This window comes from Dreissena polymorpha, chromosome 7, assembly GCF_020536995.1.
Source record: "Dreissena polymorpha isolate Duluth1 chromosome 7, UMN_Dpol_1.0, whole genome shotgun sequence".
Lineage (NCBI taxonomy): Eukaryota > Metazoa > Mollusca > Bivalvia > Myida > Dreissenidae > Dreissena > Dreissena polymorpha.
In genome coordinates this window covers 12949345-12965541 of record NC_068361.1, presented here as the reverse complement: position 1 = coordinate 12965541, position 16197 = coordinate 12949345, and the positions used below count along the sequence as shown (strand labels likewise).

The 16197-nt window shown below is 37.5% G+C and overlaps 2 protein-coding genes across 22 annotated transcripts in view; one reads left to right on the top strand and one right to left on the bottom strand.

Annotated features, from left to right (window-relative positions):
* Window positions 1–16197, top strand: part of LOC127837159 (uncharacterized) — a 915490-nt gene that overhangs the window by 491223 nt on the left and 408070 nt on the right. For 10 of the 11 annotated variants that reach the window (XR_008029151.1, XR_008029150.1, XR_008029157.1 and 7 more), the window contains 6 exons: window positions 8058–8175; window positions 8633–8761; window positions 9151–9309; window positions 10774–10881; window positions 13259–13403; window positions 15114–15275. The exons of the other annotated variant lie outside the window; for it this stretch is intronic. Coding sequence is in view for 2 of the 10 variants with exons in the window: in XM_052364069.1 (XP_052220029.1) it covers window positions 8058–8175; window positions 8633–8761; window positions 9151–9309; window positions 10774–10881; window positions 13259–13403; window positions 15114–15275 (821 nt within the window). In the remaining 8 variants the exon portion in view is untranslated. The remainder of the gene's footprint in view (window positions 1–8057; window positions 8176–8632; window positions 8762–9150; window positions 9310–10773; window positions 10882–13258; window positions 13404–15113; window positions 15276–16197) is intronic. 11 annotated transcript variants of the gene reach the window in all.
* LOC127837163 (uncharacterized) overlaps window positions 1–16197 on the bottom strand; it is a 768625-nt gene that overhangs the window by 730763 nt on the left and 21665 nt on the right. The window lies entirely within an intron of this gene.

Genomic DNA, 16197 nt, shown 5'->3' with positions numbered 1-16197 from the left:
GGCAGTTTTTGCCTAAACTATTCTCTTCATAGGACAAATCTAGCACAGGCTAATTAGGGATGTGACTTTCTGCTTTCATGGCAGTTTTTGCCTAAACTATTCTCTTCATAGGACTAATCTAGCATGGGCTAATCAGGGATGAGACTTTCTGCTTTAATGGCAGTTTTTGTCTAAACTATTCTCTTCATATGACAAATCTAGCACAGGCTAATCAGGGATGAGACCTTCTGCTTTAATGGCAGTTTTTGCCTAAACTATTCTCTTCATAGGACAAATCTAGCACAGGCTAATTAGGGATGAGACCTTCTGCTTTAATGGCAGTTTTTGCCTAAACTATTCTCTTCATAGGCAGGTGTTTTTTTTAGAGAAAGGGGAAGACGCTGGACGCTGGGTGAAAGGGGAAAAAAGAGTGCGAAAGAGACATATTAGGGGAAAAAATAAAAACTGTTCATTTCAATGTCTATAACTCATCAAAAGAGGCTTGTCTCTGTCCTTTTTGTTCTTTAACACATTTAACACGTATTTAAGTAAAAGTCCTTAATAAAGTTGCAGGTGTAGATCTAAGAATGGGAAATGTTTTCAACTATATTTCTGTACTGGGGCCGGGGGACGATGTCAATTTTGTGATTTCAATTTCATGATGAATGGGTTGACGATCTTGATCTGCTACAGTTTTGGAAGGGAAAGGAGCGGCAGCTGCCGATTGTCTACTTTCACTTTCACAATTTTGGATGTTGATTACCTCAGAATCCTGCTGGGTTATAACGGTTTTCGATGATTCTTTCTTAAAAATGTCTCGATGCGTTCAGTATCTTCCGAGTCCGAATGTTTTATTTTGTCTGTGTAAGAACGCCAATTGTGAGACATTTTTTTCTGTTTTCATGTTTATATCTTGGCTTGCACATAGCCCGGATGAAAATTCGACTGGTTTCCGGTAATTAATTGACAAAACACCCTTCTCGCGCAAGACCGGTATCCAGTAAAATAGTCACATGATTATTACGATTTGTTGCCCAGTTTACATGACGTAATTTAAGAGCTATATTTAGAATAACTGGGATTCCCAGATTTTTTGTGTTCTTCTGGAGAGAGAGAGAGAGAGAGAGCGAGATCGTTGTACATGGTGCAAATTGGATAATTGTCGAAGGCCCAAAGGAAAAATAAACATTTCTTTGAGAGAAAATATTATAATTTGATGAAAAATGATATTTTTGGTGGGGAAATTGTATTTTGAGGGGAAAAATTCTGGTAGGGGAAGACGCCGAATATCGGCGTCACTTTCTTAGTAAAAAAAACCCCTGATAGGACAAATTTAGCACAGGCTAATCAGGGATGAGACCTTCTGCTTTAATGGCAGTTTTTGTCTAAACTATTCTCTTCATATGACAAATATAGCATGGTCTAATCAGGGATGAGACTTTCTGCTTTAATGGCAGTTTTTGCCTAAACTATTCTCTTCATGGGACAAATCTAGCACAGGCTAACCAGGGATGAGACTTTCTGCTTTAATGGCAGTTTTTGTCTAAACTATTCTCTTCATAGGACAAATCTAGCACAGGCTAATCAGGGATGAGACTTTCTGCTTTAATGGCAGTTTTTGTCTAAACTATTCTCTTCATATGACAAATCTAGCATGGGCTGATCAGGGATGAGACTTTCTGCTTTAATGGCAGTTTTTGTCTAAACTATTCTCTTCATATGACAAATCTAGCATGGGCTGATCAGGGATGAGACTTTCTGCTTTAATGGCAGTTTTTGTCTAAACTATTCTCTTCATATGACAAATCTAGCATGGGCTAATCAGGGATGAGACTTTCTGCTTTAATGGTAGTTTTTGTCTAAACTATTCTCTTCATATGACAAATCTAGCATGGGCTGATCAGGGATGAGACTTTCTGCTTTAATGGCAGTTTTTGTCTAAACTATTCTCTTCATGGGACAAATCTAGCACAGACTAATCAGGGATGAGACTTTCTGCTTTAATGGCAGTTTTTGTCTAAACTATTCTCTTCATATGACAAATCTAGCATGGGCTGATCAGGGATGAGACTTTCTGCTTTAATGGCAGTTTTTGTCTAAACTATTCTCTTCATATGACAAATCTAGCATGGGCTGATCAGGGATGAGACTTTCTGCTTTAATGGCAGTTTTTGTCTAAACTATTCTCTTCATGGGACAAATCTAGCACAGACTAATCAGGGATGAGACTTTCTGCTTTAATGGCAGTTTTTGTCTAAACTATTCTCTTCATATGACAAATCTAGCATTGGCTGATCAGGGATGAGACTTTCTGCTTTAATGGCAGTTTTTGTCTAAACTATTCTCTTCATATGACAAATCTAGCATGGGCTGATCAGGGATGAGACTTTCTGCTTTAATGGCAGTTTTTGTCTAAACTATTCTCTTCATATGACAAATCTAGCATGGGCTGATCAGGAACGACGCTTCCATCAGAACTTGATTTTTAACAAAAAAGAGACTTCCTTTAAACCAAAAATACCATAAAAGCGGAAAGAGTTTTCCCTTATTAGCCTGTGCAGAATGCACAGGCTACTCTTGAATGAATCTTTACGTACATGCATTAAACTCTGCAAGCAGTGAACCTGAAATCTGTCACAGACCGTGGCTGAGATATATAATCCAAGGAAAGATGTCATAAAGTAATTAGCATTCACTGAAGTTAGCTTTTTGTCCAAAGTGTTGCAACCCTATTCATAAGTACCGTTACCCGATATTATTTGTTTTGACAACAGGCTATTCATCCTGTTAAATAAGGCGTACTATTAAAAAAAGGCTTATATCACAATTCATTATAATTGCATGTTTTGCAAGTAAGCAGCAAAGATATTGTCGTTTTAATGTGTAACTCTAACCAACTATTTTAATTGAAACTTTTAGGTAAAAAACTGTGCGCAAGACACTGTAACATATAGTTCTGTGAAACAATAATATTGATGGATACACGTTTTCATGGCTTTTTGTTGTTCAGCCTAAATACCAATTAAAATATTCAACAAAGTTTATATAGAATTTTTTATCAGACAATATAAACAAAACAATGAATTAAAGGGGAAAAACAATTATGTCTGATTCTAAATTCTATGCACATGCATTAAACCCCAGATTCCCAGATTCTATGCACAAGCATTAAACCCCATATTCCCAGATTCTATGCACAAGCATTAAACCCCATATTCCCAAATTCTATGCACATGCATCAAACCCCATATTCCCAAATTCTACACAAATGCATTCAGGTTTTTTTTTCCTGATTTTGTGAAGCGGCCCTGGCCCTATTTTGTGAAAAATGAGTCGCGAACTTTTCAAAATTGTGAAAAATGAGTCCTGAACTACTGAAAATTGTGAAAAACAAGTCGCGAACTTGTACAAATTGTGAAATTCAGAAATCAATGCATAAGTATAGTAAAAGCATGTTTAACACTTAATTATTATGAAAATGTCCTTAAATAATGTAATAAAATCATATCTTCCTTGTATGAATAGTATATTCAGGGGTTTCACTGGCCCCAAAAAAGTTGTGCAACTTTATCGCAGTGTGAAAACCGTTATTCCGACAACCGTTATTCCGACATTAATAAGAACAATCATTTAAAGAACCTTACTACATTAATAAATGATGGCATTGACTGTATTTTTTTATTACTTGTAGAAGTATGTTAATTAATACATAAATAACAACAAGTACCTTCATAAGTCTTAATAAGCTTTATTTTTATATAAATAACTTTTTCACTTGATAAACCAGATAACCAACATAATATAATAATGTTGATAATAATGTAACAGTATCCTGGAGAAATGTATCAGAATTATTTATTGAAACCTAGAATCACAAAAAATGTACATCATCTGAAAGGAAAAATTAATAAAAAATCAGAAAATAAAGCATCTTAATTCAAATTGTTAAACAGTAACATTTGGTCATTTGGACATAAATCAACTTCTGTTTACTATCAAATTTCACAAATTCTAAAACAACACCTATTGTAAAAAGGTTTTCTGTTATCTGTGGTGGTTGATTTCCAGGTCCAATTAAATGAACATTTTTCACATCTATTTCTCGACTGAAAGGCACAGGATAATTGCAACCATTCATTCTTGTTGTCTGAAATAACACAAAACATATCAACAACAAATCAACACATAAATATCACTTTCTTTCGATGTCAGAATTTTAACATATCCGAAATATAGTACAACGAGCGAAAGAACTAGTTTTGATTTCAGAAATAGTTTGTATCTTAATTTAAATATATCGTTCCCAAAACATAATAATACTGAAACTATTAAACATGTTCATGGAAACTGATCACAGTTACACTCCATTTGAACCAATATTTACAATAATTGCAAGATATAGAATAACAAACCTCACTCTTGGTTACCAATGCTTTCATTTGCATAAAAAAATCAGATTTCTTTCCTCATTATTTAATCCATGTCCGTTTTAATTTTGCATTGTAAAAATACTTACCCTTCTGTAGAAGCTTCGGCTTTTTTATGGTTATCCTGAATTTCAATAAATCTGGATTATTTGGTGTGTTTTTATCTTTTTTGCATAGCACCGCTAGTTGCCCGACACTATTTTGTTTGGATAATGGTGAGGTTGATTGGCAGCGCGTAAAGGTTACAATATAGTAAAAGATTTCCTATACAAATTCAATGTTAAAGCAATAACTTTAACGAAAAATAAAGTCAAGCTTTTGCGCATAGAGACCCTCACAACCATACCTTTTCTCGAAGAGCATTCCAAGCCGAATTGATTTAAGCAATAAAAAAGATAGGTCACGCAGTAAGTAAGAAAGAACTTGTCACTAATCAAAAGTCACTGTTTTACGGCCATCTATTTACCGGCTTCTATCCAGTTCATGAGGGTTTCCCGCCATCTGTCAAAGTCTTATGTAGTCTCCAATCTTCAGATAAAAGAGTGAATTTCTAGTAAACAACAATGTTTTCCCTGCCACATGCACACAGAAATATACTAAAATAAAGTCATGGCAAGTGACCCTACAGAGAACCGTGTCTTCAAATAAATGATGTTCATGTTTTTAGAGAGTATAGCATTGCACTCCAAAAAGATTTAGTATATTGTAACCTAAAGGAAAAATATCTTCTGATTAAAATGTGTTTTTCTTGCATATTCTTATCTTCCTATTCATATTGCACACATATAATAAGTTTGGCTGGATTATCTGTCCATTTGGCCATTTTTTTTCATATTTTCACACGTGGGTGTTTTCGGTCCAAAGAAGGCGATTTTAGGCCTGTTAAAGCTTAAATGTCCCTTTAAGATTTAAATGTGTTAAGTTAAATATCTGCAATAAAATACCAAAACAAACCAAATGGACATGCATGTGGGGCTTATGCGGGGTGGTGAAAGAATGAATTTGTTAGATATTTTCACTCTAAGAAATTTTGATAATGTGTATTTTTTGTGTGTGTTTTTTTTAAATCACCCCAAAAATGTCAATTTCAACGCAAAGAAAATCCAATTTCATCCAAGACAATAAACAAATTAGTACAAATGAGAGATCAAAGATACTTTGAAGAGAAGAAATCAATAAGCTTCCAAGAACTTGTTGTTTAGCACCAATAAAAGTGTGAAATCTTGAAACGCGCCTTGTCGCTCAGAGCCCATTTATTTGCCAGAGGCCAATGATATATCCTAGCATTTAATGTCATGGGTGCCTTTAAACTGCAGCAGATGGTCAATATGCATTGCCAGCTCTCATTTAGAGGTTCAAGAGAGTACAAAATTTCATATTTTGGGCACAAAATAAGTACTTTTGACTATTTTTATTGTGGCAATCTGGGTAAAAAATGGGGATTCATAACCAAGCGAAAGAAAAAATGCTCATTCTGGGGGTATAGAATGGACGGGAAGGTTAAAATGAACAAGATACATATATGTAGGCAAGCATTTTAAGCTTAGAAATGAGGTTCCATGTAGTAACAGGGGCAGAAAGGCAGCTCAGAGCAATGCAGGCTTCCTGAAAAGGGTTTCTAGTACTTCTTTTGGGCACACAGCTTCCCGCAGCATTCTCAACACAACAAACATCATTGATCCATGTCACCTCTGTATGCAAAGACAAGCGAATAAAGTCAATACTGCCCTTAAATCACTGAATGAGAGAAGCATTTACCAAATAAAAAACAAAACTGGTTGCTGAAAGTGCCAAATTTTGTCAAAAAGATCCCTCTAATGTAAACGATGAAGGGGACACTCGCTACAACAATCCTATGTTTAAGTCGGACGCGACATCTTCTCAAGCCGGAACCATGACTGTAAGCATATTGTGAGAAAACAGTACCAAACACAAGCTAATTGTAGGGTAACAAGTAGCAAATCAACTCAGCTGTGCTGCATACATGCTCAGGAACAAGGATTAACATGTAGAGTGCCAACTTCTGCTGCCAACAGAGCATGAGCTTTACGTGTAAGGACGCAGAATAATCCATACAAACTGCATGGGAATTGCACGACGGCAAGAGTTTGAGTGACCACAAAACTGATTAGGACAGTATTTCACACCTTAAGCATCATAAATATGCTTATTTGCCTGTGTACATGATAATAAATTAGTATTATTACCTGTTTTACCATCAACAACCCTTATCCAGTGGCCCTCGGCTTAGTCGCAAACATTCCTCTACCTGAAAAAGTCAAAATACCCAATAGAAATAGATATAAAATGAAGAAAAAAACATGCATTTATGTATTTTAAGTGTATTTCTATGAATAATATGAGGTGGTAAAGCTTGTTATATGCATGATTGTACTAAATATGAAAGCTGGCTCAGTTAAGCATCTGTTGCACTGTCAAAACTGTAAAAATGTCCGCCATTCCATGTAGGTGAAATGGGGCTCTGTTTGAATGTTCATGCTTTACGCACAAGCTATTGTTGCGTTACTGGATTGCGGAGTCCTTGGCGTTGAATTCTGACTGCATGTAGCACAATAACGCTACATGGTCAACCAAAATGCCTTTGAATTTAAGTCGGAAAGCAACTTAGCCCTTATTCGGCCATACAAGGGTGGGGGGTCAACTTGAAAAACAACTATTCCAGGTCAAATAATCTGCATTCATGCATTTAATGCACTAATTTTCTTCTCTTTTGCTAAGAAATGACCAAAAATCAGCTTTCCCAGTCATATTTTGCACTTGCAGATGATATTACATTTTTTACCTAAAGCTAGTTTAGGTTACAATATAGTAAAAGATTTCCTACACAAATTCAATGTAAAAGCAATAACTTTAACGAAAAATAAAGTCAAACTTTTGCGCATAGAGACCCTTGTAACCGTACCTTTTCTCGAAGAGCATTCCAAGCCGAATTGATTTAAGCAATAAAAAAGATAGGTCACGCAGTATGTAAGAAAGAACTCGTCACGAATCAAAAGTCACTGTTTTACGGCCATCTATTTACCGGCTTCTATCCAGTTCATGAGGGTTTCCCGCCATCTGTCAAAGTCTTATGAAGTCGCCAATCTTCAGATAAAAGAGTGAATTTCTAGTAAACAACAATGTTTTCCCTGCCTCATGCACACAGAAATATACTAAAATAAAGTCATGGCAAGTGACCCTACAGAGAACCGTGTCTTCAAATAAATGATGTTCATGTTTTAAGAGAGTATAGCATTGCACTCCAAAAAAGATTTAGTATATTGTAACCTAAACTAATATGCACCGGTTTCAAAATTGTAATTGATTCACGTTTGTAATCAATTGAAATAATGACGTCATTTAAACGATTACTTAAAAAAAAATTGCATGAAATGAACAACGGTGAAACGAAACTTAATTTAAAATTGTGAAATGTCCGTTTTTGACAGTTTTGAGCACAAAATGTCCATTTTTTTGTAAAAAATTGCGGCTGTATAAGATTGAATTGTCCATGTCCATGAATTTTGAATGTCTGGTTAAAATGTCAAAATGCCCGTCCACGGCCAGTCTCAAAGAAGGAAAAAAAGCGCTGGCATTAAGCCCCATATTCCCAGAGCAAGGCCCATATATGTTTCTTGCTGTATGTTCCAGAGAAGAATTAGACCAACAGGTGTACAAGGAAAAGGCTACAGACGGTGAGAAGACCACAAAATCTGTGGCTGGCATAGACATCATGGCCATGTTGCAGTCCATCATTACCGTTCTCAAAGTATGTTGATGTTCTAACCCTTCACCACGCAGACCTACGCATTTTGACACTTTTGTTGTCCCGTAGAAAATCAAATAAAAATTAAAGACCTTGCTCGATTAAAGTTTTAAAGGCTTCATTTCCAACCCTAAGATACTGATGAGCCGCAGTCAGCATTAAACCTTAACAGCCTGCGAGTTGCTTGCAGGCTACTCTGGTATGATGCTGGATACATATAGTCATTTTAACTTTGCTTTTTAGTTGCTTTCTTCAACCAAGTGTGTTAGAGTATAAAATCTTGGTGAAATCTCAATTACAAAGTGTGCGCATAACAGTTAATTTCTTGCAAGCGTCTGGTGAGTGACCATTGAGCCCTCTTCTTTTAAAAACTGGCCTTCCTTTCAATTGTGAAGTGTAGTACATGCATTAAGCCCAGTTTTGCCAGAGCTCAGCTCATATGAATATGCTATACTTACAGAACATGAAGAATCCCCCTGACAACCCTATCTCAACATTGGAACAGGCTACCACACAGGCTCACAGCCTTATCAAGATGGAGTACCAGCCAACGCCTGTGGTACTGTCCAACTCTAGACAATACTTCATGGTGAGTCAGTTTTATTATTTAATGTTCTTGTTTTGTGTGTTTGTTGATGAATGATGGTGGGTCCCTTTAAAACTAGTTTGCTTGAATATATGGGCCTCCCTCAAGGACTATGAGGTTTCATGCATGTGCGTACAGGGTCATTCCAGATAACTCTGTGCTTTCTGCACAGGCTTATCAGGGACATCACTTTCCACATACACTGAATTTTCACTAAGAAGAGACTTCTTAAAAACTTAACGTACAATAAAAGCAGAATTTGTTGTCCCTGATTAGCCAACGCAGGCTGCGCTGGCTAATTTGTGATGACATTTTGTGCACATGCATAAAACCAGGTTTTAAGAGAACGCGGCTCCGTTGAATGAAGAAGATATGTACAATGAATTTTTCAGGCTGCCCTGACATTTGGTTCCACGGTAGTAGGGCAAGGGTGGGGTGTGACCAAGAAAGAAGGCAAGCTGAACACGTACCAGAGTGCGAAGGACCGACTGGAGACCAAAACCCTTGATGAACTCGGGGACTCCATGGAACCCATAGAAATACCTGAAACGGTGGGCCGAGTTTGGGACTTTTTATGCCCCCGGATCGAAAGATCAGTGGCATATTGTTTTTTGTTTTTCTGTCCGTCCGTCCGTCCGTCAATCTGTCCGTCCGTTCATTAAAGTTTTGCAATAACTTTTGCATTATTAAAGATAGCAACTTGATATTTAGCATACATGTGTATCTCATGGAGCTGCTAATTTTGAGTAGTGAACGGTCAAGGTCATCCTTCAAGGTCGAAGGTCATATATATGGCTTCAAAAGGGCGCAATAAGGGGCATTGTGTTTCTGACAAACACATCTCTTGTTTGAATGTTTAACTGTGGCCTGGCTTAAGTCTTAAAATAAAGAATTTTCTTTATACACACATGTATTAGAATATTCAAGAATTGTTTTATTTATTAGTCGAACTTGGCATTTACGGCATTCATCTACATCATTTTTCATGTAGAACATTATGTTAAGCACACTCTTATTATTAGTAGTAGCCTGTATATATTCAAATGCTGGACGTCTAAGAATGGTTGGGTAAATACGAGCCTGGGTTTTCATTCTTTAACCAAATCAGAAAGACTAACAGGCTTTAGTAATCTAGATGATTTTTAGGTAAAATAAGTATATTTTTATTTTTTTTAGGTAAAATTAGTATACACTTATTTGGGATTTGCAACGAAAAGTTCATGCTCCTCCATAGCTATTGTAAAAGATATTATTTCCATCCGTCTAATATTGCATACATCACCCCATGTTTACTTTATCCAATTAAACATAGGGCATGTTCTAAATTAAATAGCAACTAAAAAAATAAAATTGTTTCCCCTCTAAATATGTGGTGTCTACAAGCAAATATTTGATTCTGTAACCATCGAAACCACTTCTTTTTCTAGTAAATACTCTGCCATTTACAGCAAATCTCAACATTATCAGATCAGATCATTTTACCATGCCCTGTGGAATTATAATATCAGGAAAACATATTTCATGAAGTCACTGACATTTCAAAGAATGCCATTCACAGTGAAACCCACTCATCAAACATTACTGAATATTGAAAAGATATTAATATTTTACCAAACCATGTGGAATTACTGTAAAATCATTTATATTCATTAGAATAAAACAAAAGTTACTTTGGTGGGCACAAAAATGAGTGGATATCTGATTTTGGCATAAAAAAACGACTTAGGAATTTGTGTGGGTCATTTTCTGAAGTGTTTGTAAGACTTTTCTGCAATTAACATCAGTCTACCCATGAGGTCAGCAGAAATTAATGTCCCACCAATAATAATGCATTCACAGTATGATAACAGGAAAAACACTTAATTAAACCACTTCCATTATGAAAACATCATCTTCCATTCACAGCGAAACAAAACGTCTTTATACCTAGTATAAAACTGAACATATCATTTGACCAAACACTGTGGAATTATTTTATCTGGAAAAAATCTGGAATAAAACTGCTTCCATTTTAGGAACATCATCTGCCATTCACAGCCAAAGCCAACGTGTCCAAGCTGAGCATTGAAGAGAGGTTCCAGGCTCTTGTACAGGCTCTCGCTGGCGGGGCCACGTCACCTAGGGTAAGTCGTAGAGGCAGTTTGGCATGATATTTTTAATGTCATATTTGATCTTTTCACTATTTAATAGTTTATCTTCCTGAAGTAACATTTCCTGTTAAAGAAAGACGGATTAGCTGCAGGAAAGTGCTTCAATCTGTTTTCAAGTGTTTTTGTGCCCTAGCGGTGAAACCGGAGGGGACTTATGGTTTGCGCTCTGTTCGTCATTCTGTCTGTCAGTCCGTCACACTTTTCTGGATCCTACGATAACTTTAAAAGTTCTTCATATTTTTTCATGAAACTTGAAATTTGAACATTTGGCAAGAAGAAGATTATGCATGTCATTTCATTTTGTTCCTACGTCAAGAATTCTGGTTGCTTTGGCAACAAATATATTTTTTAATCTGACAACGGTGGAGTTTCACTGGTAGGTGACCATATTGCTTCGCAATCTCTTTTATAAAAAGCTACTTGGCCTAAAGGACTACCAATTAATCTACTTGCCAAGGGCAAACTGCCAACCACTAATTTTCATCCCTGAAAATATTAGTAAGTGTTGGTCATTAAAGCCTTTTAGCAACTGACCCCTGCCTGCATGGTAATGTTAACAGTGAGCAACTGACCCCTGCCTGCATGGTAATGTTTACAGTGAGCAACTGACCCCTGTCTGCATGGTAATGTTTACAGTGAGCAACTGACCCCTGCCTGCATGGTAATGTTTACATTGAGCAACTGACCCCTGCCTGCATGGTAATGTTTACATTGAGCAACTGACCCCTGCCTCCATGGTAATGTTTACAGTGAGCAACTGACCCCTGCCTTCATGGTAATGTTAACAGTGAGCAACTGACCCCTGCCTCCATGGTAATGTTTACAGTGAGCAACTAACCCCTGCCTTCATGGTAATGTTTACAGTGAGCAACTAACCCCTGCCTGCATGGTAATGTTTACAGTGAGCAACTGATCCCTGCCTTCATGGTAATGTTTACAGTAAGCAACTGACCCCTGCCTGCATGGTAATGTTTACAGTGAGCAACTAACCCCTGCCTGCATGGTTATGTTTACAGTGAGCAACTGATCCCTGCCTGCATGGTAATGTTTACAGTGAGCAACTGACCCCTGCCTGCATGGTTATGTTTACAGTGAGCAACTGATCCCTGCCTGCATGGTAATGTTTACATTGAGCAACTGACCTCTGTCCGCATGGTAATGTTTACATTGAGCAACTGACCCCTGCCTGCATGGTAATGTTTACAGTGAGCAACTGACCCCTGCCTGCATGGTAATGTTTACAGTGAGCAACTGACCCCTGCCTGCATGGTAATGTTTACAGTGAGCAACTGACCCCTGCCTGCATGGTAATGTTTACAGTGAGCAACTGACCCCTGCCTGCATGGTAATGTTAACAGTGAGCAACTGACCCCTGTCTGGTAATGTTTACATTGAGCAACTGACCCCTGCCTGCATGGTAATGTTTACATTGAGCAACTGATCCCTGCCTGCATGGTAATGTTTACAGTGAGCAACTGACCCCTGCCTGCATGGTTATGTTTACAGTGAGCAACTGATCCCTGCCTGCATGGTAATGTTTACATTGAGCAACTGACCTCTGTCCGCATGGTAATGTTTACATTGAGCAACTGACCCCTGCCTGCATGGTAATGTTTACAGTGAGCAACTGACCCCTGCCTGCATGGTAATGTTTACAGTGAGCAACTGACCCCTGCCTGCATGGTAATGTTTACAGTGAGCAACTGACCCCTGCCTGCATGGTAATGTTTACAGTGAGCAACTGACCCCTGCCTGCATGGTAATGTTAACAGTGAGCAACTGACCCCTGTCTGGTAATGTTTACATTGAGCAACTGACCCCTGCCTGCATGGTAATGTTTACATTGAGCAACTGATCCCTCCCTGCATGGTAATGTTAACTGTGAGCAACTGACCCCTGCCTGCATGGTAATGTTTTCAGTGAGCAACTGACCCCTGCCTGCATGGTAATGTTAACAGTGAGCAACTGACCCCTGTCTGGTAATGTTTACATTGAGCAACTGACCCCTGCCTGCATGGTAATGTTTACAGTGAGCAACTGACCCCTGCCTGCATGGTCATGTTTACAGTGAGCCTTGCTCATGGATAAAACGACTTATTGCATGTGTTTAAAGTGTTGTCTCATATTAGCCTGTGAAATTTGCACAGGCTAGTCAGAGACAAAATTCTCCACTTTTATGATATTTTCTGTTAATAGAGGTCACTTCATAGCAAACATTTAGTTAATGTGGAAATTGTTGTTCTATATTAGCCGGCATGGACTTGACAGGCTTATCTGGGACAACACTTTACACAAATGCATTAATTCCCATTTTCCCACATCGAGGCTCAAAATTACGCTTTTACTCCAGCAAACCACCCACAACCAGATTGATGTATTCTCTCTCCAAAACAACCTCATTCCCATGCTTGTGGTCAGGAAGGCCCACGAGAACGATGACGAGGACAAAACCATGATCGCTGAGCTGTATATTGAGAAGATCCTCATTGCATCTGGTAAGGCACTTGGCTCTGCCAAAACACTGAAATATCATTTACTTGTATTAACCCCTGCCAAAGGCTGAGGGATATAGAATTGGCGTTGTCAGTCTGTCTGTCAGTCTGTATGTCTGTCACAAAATAATTTTTTGCGAGTAATAAAAAATTCAACTTATTGGCTTGTATTCACTGGTATGAAATTTCTTGAGGGGTGTGATTTTTCCAGAGATTTCCACGGATAGAGTTGTCCTGGGCTTATTTTTGCGTTTGCGTAATTGCGTAAAAAAATGGGGGAGGTGCGTTCAACTGATTCTGCGGCCTGAAAAATCCGCGGCCCGCGAAACCTCTCAGCATATTACACTGGTAGATTGTGTCTTAGTATTTTTGAAACTAGCATGTCATTGGCTGTAGTTTCCCTATCTTCCAATTTAAATTGGTCTTTTAAAATGTTTTTCATATTTGTTTGCTGATAGGTTTGCAAATGGCAACTTTGTGAAGCAAATATGAAGATTATTAAACAAACAAACAATTCTAACAGAATCTAGGAGATATAAAAATTATTGTGAAGCAAATTTAAATGGGAAAATAGCAAATTTTCATGAAACCTGGTCAGAACATTTGTCCCAATAAAGGATCAGCTGAGATTGAAACTTGGTAATGTCATGTGATTCTAAAAACTAGGTCACTAGGTGAAAAAAGTTAATACTCTAGAAGTAACTTTTTGGTCCAATCTTCATTTAACCGCTCCCATTTCTCTAAATTGTCTAGATTCTTTGAGTCTCAGGTGAGAGCCATGAGTGCCTAAGGGCCAATAGCTCTCTTGTTTGTATTTGTATGATATTATTTTTTAGTGCCATACCTCGGAACCGATACAAGATTTTAACGTGAAACTTCATGGGTGTATAGAGATGAATTCAAGTGCCATGCGCAAGAACCATAACCTTACACCTTCTTAAATAAGAATTATTGACCTTCGTTTTTTTAAATGCTCTTTTCTTAAGTTCGGCATTCATCAATTAACACAATTTATATGGCACAGGATATCAATTCAACAGATTGCTTGTTTCATACGAAGTGGAAGGACAGAAGAAGCGTGACTGCTTTCACTGATGAATCATAATCCTACACTTTCTTAAATACAAGTTATTGCCATTTGTTTATTGTCCCCTACAGGTTTCACCGGAGGGGACTTATGGTTTGCGCTCTGTCTGTCAGTCCGTCCATCTGTCACACTTTTCTGGATCATGCGATAACTGTGAAAGTTCTTAATATTTTTTCATGAAACTTGGAACATGGATAGATGGCAATATGGACATTATGCACGTCATTTCATTTTGTTCCTACGTCAAAAATTCTGGTTGCTATGGCATCAAATAGACTAGAAATACTGCTGAAAATGGTGGTTTTCTGGATCCTGTGATTGCTTTAAAAGTTCTTTATATTTTTTAATGAAACTTGGAACATGGATAGATGGCAATATGGACATTATGCACGTCATTTCATTTTGTTCCTATTTCAAAAATTGTGGTTGCTATGGCAACAAAAAAAAATAATCTGAAAATGGTGGAATTTCTGACAATGGTGTAGCCGGTAGGGGACCATATTGCTTGACAATAGCCTTGTTTAATACTATTTTATTTTCTGAAGTTCTTCACTCATTCATGAAAACATTTGTTGGGCAGGGAACAGGGAATGTCAATTCAATTATTTTTCTTGTTTCATATGAAGTTGAAGGACAGAAAAAGCGTGACTGCTTTCACCGTGTGTATGACCTGGCCGTTGATGTGCTGACCAGCACGCCCTCCGAGCAGATCCTCAGCCAGCACAAGAGGATCACAGATGAGGAGGTGAAGGACCCCAGGCTACTGGACCTCATCATAAAGGGATCTGGTATGTTCAGGACTTCCTAAAAAAATTCCTTAGCCAATTTTGATCTGCTATGGAAAAATTTTGGTCATTTTTTTGCTATTTTCTAGGTTTTATGAAGAAGAAAAAACTGTAGTCAAATAGAATTTTCTATAGCCAAACGTGTCAGCTTCTAGTCATTTGCTAATTTTGCGAATGGCAGAAGAAGTCCTGACGTTGTATTCTTGTTGTATTGTGCAATTGTTCCTCTTCCAGTAGTATGGTTGGATATCACATTGTCTCCAGGTCAGCCTTAGGTCAACATCAAGGGATCTGGTACATTGGGTGTTGTTGTATCTTTTTATGGCATTATTTTAGCTTGTTCTTGGAAGACTTAGCATAATGCACATTTGTAAAGTGTCAGCCCAGAGTAGCCTTTCGGCTTTTATGTAATCTTTCCTATATTTAGCATAATAAAATATGTCTTTGTTGTCATTAAAGTAGGTGGTTGACAGAAAACGTCTATAAAACTATCAAAGTGCAACAATAGTTGTGTTCACTTTCTTGCGACAGGAACACCTAGTATCATGTAGGAATCCACTCTGCGTTTAAGACTGCATGTTGAGAGTAGTATAATAGTATTATCTTTGTTGAAGTCACATTTTTTAATTTTCTTAAAACATCTCTTACTGTGAATTATTTTTTTTCCATTTACGTACATTCAGAAATCCCAGTAACTCATTATTGAAGGTTTAGCTTGAAACTATTGTCTTTAAAATAAATTAGTACCCTTGCAAAAAAATCTCAAAAGGAAGAACTGTTGCATCATTTTCTTTCCAGAAGCGCACAATCTGCATGTGAACCAATAAAATTAACACTGAAACTGAACATAACAGCAAAAAGGCATGTAAAAGAACGTTAAGATTGGTTTGTGGAAATTTGTTCAATGAAGTACCAGTCCACCCCT